The sequence below is a fragment of the Phaethon lepturus genome, unplaced genomic scaffold (genome assembly GCF_000687285.1).
Source record: "Phaethon lepturus isolate BGI_N335 unplaced genomic scaffold, ASM68728v1 scaffold51591, whole genome shotgun sequence".
NCBI lineage: Eukaryota > Metazoa > Chordata > Aves > Phaethontiformes > Phaethontidae > Phaethon > Phaethon lepturus.
This window is the reverse complement of record NW_010519440.1, coordinates 29,351-37,531: the sequence shown is the minus strand read 5'-3', so window position 1 is coordinate 37,531 and position 8,181 is coordinate 29,351. Positions and strand designations below refer to the sequence as shown.

The window sequence follows — 8,181 nt, the reverse complement described above, 5'->3', positions numbered from 1 at the left end:
TTTCCCTACTACTTGACCACTGCTGTTAGGCTACAAAACAAAATCAAAAGAATGCCTTGTGAAACATACACATTGCACTTAAGGAACCTACCCACTTCTTTTAGGGTCTTCCAGAATGCCCATCACCATAGTACCTGCGTGCTGGAATGCACTGTTCTAACAAAGCAACAAATTTCTGCGTAGTATTTTCAGCAGGCAGATCCCTCCTCAGATAGGTAGTACATGCTTAAGTAGCAGTACTTTTTTGTAAGCTTTCTTTCTTTCTGGATGCAGCATGCATCAGATTGTTTCAAAATATATTTGCTGTTCACGCAGCAGCTGTGAAACACAGTAAATCCCATGATAGCAGGATTAAACTGACCAGGCATAGGTCCTAACATAGGAAGTATTAAGAACAAATGAGTGATGCAAAACCTCTGTTTTCACTTGCCATACCATTCTGGCTTGGAGCACAACCAAGACTTGACCACAGTTGTCCACAGAAATTACGCATACTGGAAGGCTAGCTAATAATTCACATGTTTGGGAGTGGGGGAGACGGTTAGGATATGATAACTATAATGTGTATGTCATACCATTTGGCCAAAAGCCACCTACCAAAAACACAGAAGCGTGGAACTTTGCAAGTCAAGAGCATAATAAAGACACTTCTTTCATAGATACAAGAGGCAGTCTGCATATGACCTTACTGTACAGGTCATCAAGGTAATATCCTACTTTCTGCATATAGGCACATCTGAATGTGTCAATGTTCATTGGTAAATGCGTGTGTTTAGCCAATGCTGAAACATGCCTTAAGACATTCTGTATGACTGTAAATACTCTAACAGTAAATAACTTGCAGTAAAAATCAGCAAGTAGTAAATAGTTTTTTCAACAGTGGCTGATAACTTTTATCTTAAACTGATTGTGTGTTCTGTGAATCATACATAAGTTAAAATACGGCCACACAAAGTAAAAAATACTGGGGATCTTATTATCAGAAGGATCTTGTCAAATCTGAGATAAGTCAAAGTCAAGAAATGGACTGATGAAGGACCTGATTCAACAGATACAAAGGAAAGGTTAAAAGAGGTAAGCATGACTGTAGTAATGAAATAATAACTGGGCTGAGACAATTACTGCAAGTATGTGCAGAGTGTAAACACACAGAAAAGGAAGGAATTATTTGGAAAGTACGGGAAGTATAAACTTGGCATAATGGAATGAAATAGAGAAGGAGAAAATTTAAAATTAATAGCAGGAGAAACTTCCTGGCAGTGTGATCTACTAGACTTTGCAATGCCCCCAAGGGAGAGTCTTGTTCTTTAGACATCTAAAACCAAAGTAGACAAAAACGTAAGTGCAAATGGAGACCAATCTGGTATTCATAGGAACACTGAGCAGTTAGCAGACTACTTCCCTCTCCAACATCACAAGCCTTATAATGAGAAATAACAGTAAAAATGTAAGCTAATGAGAAATGGCCAATAAACTGCTCCTCTTAATGAAAAAGTGTCACCCTCTAAACATAACCGTATGTTTGGTGGTGGGGGTGTTGGAGCAGGGGTGGGGACAAAAGAGCCACGGAATCCCCAGACCTTGCAAATACAGAAATTGGGTGGTATTTGCCACTTTTTTATTCATGCCCTTAGTTGTCTAAGCTGAGAAGTTACTACTAGGAGTTTAGTAATGGGAGTAACTGTCAGCTGTCAAAGTAGCTTCAAAATAAGAAAGCAGCACAGATTCAAAGGAATGACAATACTTTCACAAATAACACAATTTCCCCAAATAAGTGGCAGGCTACATTAAGTTTTATTCACTAGGTGAAACTTAACAGTTAGATAGATGTCCCTTAGTATGTGTACTTGAAATGAAAATGAGATATATACAGAATATATACAAGACAATTTCTGGAGAATAATGTGGCCTAAAAGTTTACTGAACATTTGCTTGCATGCTTATGTAACCAACGGGTTATAAGCAGGGAACTCAGTAATTACAGAGGTCTTTCCTCAAGAATACAAATTATATCTTTATATTACAGCAAACAGTTACATATTAAGTATGTGTCAATAAGCCCACTGTCTTTGAGTTCTATCTTAGCAGGGGTTTAGGAAATTTTATTTTGTGAGCTCTGTTTCGAAGACCTGCCAGCCTCTAAAACCAGGTGTCTTGGAAACCAGAAATCTGACTGCACCTGCCACAGAACAAAATGAAAATTTTAACTAACACAAATTCAGAAAATCTCTGAGTTACCTAAAATAAATCCCCCAAACAAATGACCCAAGATACTCCAAAACTTAGAGGCAAGTATCCGCACTCACTGATTGCAAGTTGTAGAGACAAGACATCTCAATGTTGCAATAAAACAGGCTCTGCTGTAAGTATAGGAGCTGTCACATAATTCGAAGCATTTGTGGGGAAAACTGTCAGAAATACAGGCAGACCTTATGATAATCTTTTCTTTAAAACACCAAAATTCTTGTCAGTAAGACCTGCTTGCTATGTTAGACTAGATTTTCAGTATGTTTCTGGGGAGCCTGCTGCAGAGGCAAGCCTCCTCCTCTCCTGCCTGGGTAGCCCGGCTGCTCACACAGCCTGCTGGAGGGACAACCACCTCTCAGTTGTGTCTGGTAGCTCCCAGGTCACCGAGCCACTGACCTTGACAACAAGGCTACCTTAGGAGCCTTAGCTCATGTGTTGTGCTAACATATCACAAAAACAAGGGAGAAACCCTTACCAAAACGACCAACTTTTATTAAAAACTAAGAAAAAAGATTCCAGGGAGCTTATGGACTAAAACAGCCAGTGTCATCAGCTTCCAAAAGCAGATGTCTCCAAAGCCTGACTCGAATGAATTAGGACTCAGCTGGAGACCAGGACAATTTACAGCCATGTATCACCTTCTACTGCTCCCTAGTGATCCCGGTCAACAGGAATGCAATGGCTCACATGGACTCCAGCTTAGTCCTTGTGCATATGGTCCAAATGAGCAAACCCTTTCCTTGCTGAGTTATAAGACAAAGAATATACCTATACCCCTTTCTCATATAAACCATGTTTTTCCTGGTGCGATACATAACAGCAGTGCACTACATCATCCCACTTGATCCAAATTGAGGGTGAAATCCTGTGCTTGTTGAAATCCATGGGGAATTTAGTGATTTTAGTGGACGCGGTTTGTGATCCCCCACCAAGTGTCTACTTTTTTTTTTTTTATAACTTCTTAAATGGTAGGCATTGTTCCACATCTGTCCAACATGTAAAACTGAGTCCAGACACAAGACAATGAAACTGAGGTCTGCAACCTCTAGACAGGAAAATAAAACGTCCAAAGTAAGAAAAGGGAAAAGTCATTACTTCAGTAAGTTTAATTCTTAGGGTTCCAACATTTCAGATTCTGACTGCACATTAGATTTCAAATGCAATTATAACCTAGTTACCTGCCTCTTAACACCTTTATTGCATATTGTCACGTTTCCCCAAGTATCTTCTGACTGCACTTCATGGTTTATTCTGCTTTGATTTTTGTAATCTCTAACGTCTATTCTTTTCCTTTTTCAAGTACTTTACCTCTGTTTTCACATTTGTAACACAACATTTGTTTTAAAATTTTGCAGTAATGTCAAATACTGTGCATTGCAATAACTGTTCAGATGTTATTGCTCAGCAAACAAGATAACACAAGAAGGGATAAGTACACACGAGACAGAGCTTGGTGTACCATGTCTAAGAACCTAACTTTTCCCCCTATACTGAAGGTTTCCTGTATTTAAAATTTTAACTAACCTTAGTTGTAGGTAAGCACATACTCACCAGGACTTACACATACATAATTCTTCTTTAACAATCCTAGTTGTTTTTCAGACGTGAGCTAAGGTCCTCCCTCTGACACAGTTTGTCATAGGAAATGGTACACCTGAAATTTTCTTAAAACTTCAGTGTTTTTCCTGGGTGTGCTACATTTGAAAACAGAGTTTATAAAAACCAGTGTTGTACTTTCCCAAATTCTGTTACATGAATGTCAGTCATAAGAAACCTTCCTGAAACATCCATACTTGTCTTTCTTGCATGCAGTCAACAGTGAGGCACTTAAAACTGATATTTAAGTTATCGTAATTAGTTTGCAGCTTAAGATCATAAAGTAGTCCTCAGTAAACAGATCACGTAACTGTCTCCGAGTTGTTGTTTAGGCCTGTCTTCAGACTGATGCTGACATTGCTGCATTGATTTATACTCAGTTCACACTTCTATGGTTACCATTGCAAACACAAAACTAAAAAGCTTTTGAAATAAAGGCCTAGATTCTGGACCATGGCATTTGATAGTAATACAAGCTTAACATTGGCTGTCTTGGATGCCTGAAGTCCTCTGTCCTGCTTTAATTTTTCAGTGTGAAGAGGGAAACTCTCTGGTCAGAAATAGCCCTCTGAAGTTGTCAATACATAGTATTATTGAAAACTGGCTAATAGAAATAGTTTCTGTGACCTGTTCTCCCTTTAACTTTTGCAGTTATGTCAAAAGATATTTTATCATGGAAACTACATATCTACTTGGACAGTATCCACTTGAACTACAAGTGTAAATATTTATAGCACATAATTTAATACAAATTCATTTCGTCCTTATTTAAGGTAAGTTCTAGGCTCTATTTCCAGTTTTCCCTGAGGAGATTCTTACAGATAAATGCATTACAGGTGAAAAATCAACTGTTACCATCAGCTAGGCCATCAATATGCCTGTGTGATGGATTCACAGAGAGACGATGCCTGAGGCATAAACCTCAAGCAAATTGCATGGAGGCAGCTGTGTTAGATAAACAAGCTGTGCATTTGAAAATGGGAGAGGGAAAGAAGCAAACACAATGAAGGTCTGGCAAATTTAGCCCCAATTTATGCTGGTATACATTTTTCTGTTGCTGGATTGGAGGCTAATACAATTTTCAGATCTGTGTGACATTTTCCAGCTTTTTAATTCACACCATCTTGAATTGCAACAGATGAACCCATTCATGTCCTAAAGCCACAGATGAGCTGTATTCACTCTAATAGCTGTAACATAACTTAACTCAGATTGTCAGACTGTGAATATCTGATTGTGTGCACTACGTACATTTTCAGTTAGTCCTTAGGTCTGAATTCTGAACAGCAATTCGTAACAGGTATGAATATGGACTTTCTTAAAATCAAGATTCACTATACCTACTTTCCCTGTTGGGATTTTACTAATATATTTATAATCAGTAATTAATCAACCATCTCTTAGACTTCTGTTCACATATTTGCCCAAATACCAACACATTTACACCTTAGGTCTTCAGTTACATTAGGACAGTGTTTTATCATATAGCTCACTACTTTCAGCATTAAAAAAAGCTTTCTGATGCCATAATGAAATGGCAACAGTAATATCTACAGATGAGATATCCAAACATAACAGGAATTTGACATACATATTGAACAATTCACATAACTATTAAGTTGCTTAAATGATAAAACAGATTTTATGTTTAAATTTGCACAGTATCTTTTTTTACAAAATAATGGTAATTATAATTCAATATTCCAAATAAAATAATTCCAATTTTCCTTGGAATCTTACATACAAAGCATCTTCAAAGAAATAACCAGCAAAGACCAGAAATTATCTTTGTGCATTTCCTAGGTACAGCTACATATGATACTGAGTTAGGTGTTTCAGAGAGAAGTTTCAGGGCTTAATAAAATTACATTATTCCAGCCAACCACTATACTTGGAGAACAATACGTTTTCATCTCAAAACATGCGTTTTTCAACAGAAACTCTGTGTTTCCCAAGACAGTTACCCTGTCTATAGCCAGGTGATCAACAAATGAGTGCAGTTTAGTCAAACTGGACTCAGTGTGTTTGGAAATACTCTGTTACCCATTTCTTCTCAACAATTCCAGTCCCTTGTAATGGCAAAGTTCATATACTATGGTGAAGAATATCACTGCAAAACTCTATGGCAGTGTAGTTTTGAGACCATCGATTGAATTAATTTTGTTGATGAAGCTGTAGAAGATCCAGTTCTGCACATTTTGGTCCCCTCCTCACATACCAAATATCTTGTGTTAACAGTTGTGTACCAGCCACATCTATGAACTGGGACGTCTTAGCTGGTTAAGTTCTGTCTCTGAGACCATGCCACTGTGCTCTGTGATATCCACAGAGGGTGATGGATGTTTCAGAAAATCTACAAGTAAAAGAAACTGGAAGAAGTATCTTTCACTTTTCTAACTCTTCCTTTTTTTTTTTTCTTTTTTTTGGTTATACAATGCAAACCAAAACTTTTTACTTTGGTGGAGCTTTTGCCTAGGGCACCCTAATATAACGTTGCTTGTGAACTTCAATGGCCATTTTAGTCTCCCACTGGAGACAGCTCAATGGTATAGAAGGCAGTATCAAATGAGCAGGAGACATATCCTCAAGTTACTACCTATCTGAGTAATATAACAGTGCCTTTGAGGCTCTGCTAAACATAAGGGAATGGTACTACTAGAGCACTGCCTGTGAGACTGTAGAAGGTACTGTAGGATGGTTCCTTCTCAGGTTGAAACTGGTGGGTTCCATAAAGCATTTGTTTAACAAGAAGCAAGGCCATACAGATTTAATTTCTGCTATTGGACACTATGGTAGCAATATAAATGTACTTTGCCTTTTTATAGTGCCACTTACCACTTTTCATAAGGACGAATCTCACTAGTTTCCATACCCTTGCCACCCGAGTAACTCATTGCTACAGCACATCTTACACAGACCTCACTGGGAGATGCCACACAAAAGCTTCAGGTGGTGTGACAAGCAGCTACCTGTCTGGTTGAGGAATTAGCTTTAGAAAAAACATGTTGTTGCCAGTTCTTGGCTGACAATATCACTTCTGTTCTACTTTCTGAGAGAAATCAAGGTGTTGACTTTGATCTATAAAGATCTGAGTCTCATCCACTTGAGAAAGCATTTCCCACTTGATGTAACGTTGCTGAGGCTGAGAGCAACTGCAGAGCTTCAGCAACCCATGTTCATACACAGATATCATAAGATATTCTAGGCAAAGAGTCCTCCATCCCAAACCACATTTTACTTGTGAGCTCACAAAATGTGAATTATTTGTCAACAGGTAGAGCATAAGGAAATACCGAGCTTTCCTTGTATATTTGCCATAACAACAGGGTAAGTCCATGTTACACAAGCATAGGAAAGGAAATCTCTTTGTAGATTAATGTTCAAAAGATATCTTTGAGTTAAATGGTATTTCAGGCACTCTGTAGACTTGTAACTGTGCATTTAATAAACTAAAAATGAGCAAACTAAACACAAAGTAACAATTTACAACTGCAATTAAATCTTTAAATGCCTTGTCAGTAGATACAGTTAAGCTACTACTCTCTGCCTCCCAATTACAATTAAAACCAGCACATTTCCACATTTAATATTCAATAATTTCTTTAAAATTACAAGGAAAGGCTTGCCTAAGAAGATGAAAACTATTAAATGTCAACAAATAAAGGTGCTAGCTGTACCACAGAAACCACATGCACGCATATAGCTTGTGTCAGCTTATTCTGCTAGTATTCTCCCAGGAACCAACAGGAAGCCCTTTGACCAGCCCAAACAGAGCCTCACAAGATTCCCTCCTCATTGCTAAATGACTGCAGTTATGGTATTGAAAAATGACAAAGCATCTGCCTGGAATTCCTGAGGAGTGTGCCTATCTTTCATTGAACAGAAAACTGAATACCGCAATGAATTATGAGAGGAAAATAAGCAGTCTCACCAGCTTCCAGAAGCAGCTCTTCTCAAGCAGTTCAGATATTTCCATCTTCAGACAAAGATAAAACCACTAAAAAGATAAAGCTGCAAAGCAGCCCGCATTGCAAGAAAGTACATTTTAACAGGCCAGGAATTTTACTCAATATGTGGACAGCAGTTCACTTGGACTGTAGTGTGTAACAAGTGTAAGCCATTTATTGTAAGAGGAAAATGGTCCAATACTTAACTACCCCAAACTGCAGGCAGTTTTACCATGCAACTGAAAACTGTGTATTTCATCCAAAATGTCACAAAAATTGATTTGTTACCTGTAAACCGTGCCCTTCATAATCCAAACTCAAAGGGCTTTCAAGATTGTCTATCCCTGTTTGCTTGGTTCAGTCAGAAAATAAATTTCTCTCTGATGCCAGG

The 8,181-nt window shown here is 38.1% G+C and overlaps 1 protein-coding gene across 1 annotated transcript in view; it reads right to left on the bottom strand.

The window, feature by feature from the left end:
* NFIB (nuclear factor I/B) overlaps nucleotides 1-8,181 on the bottom strand; it is a gene marked incomplete at its 3' end in the record, with an annotated part of 47,624 nt that overhangs the window by 12,717 nt on the left and 26,726 nt on the right. The window contains exon 6 of the mRNA XM_010297034.1: nucleotides 1-30. This exon is cut by the window's left edge and continues 163 nt beyond it. Within this exon, the coding sequence (XP_010295336.1) occupies nucleotides 1-30 (30 nt within the window). The remainder of the gene's footprint in view (nucleotides 31-8,181) is intronic.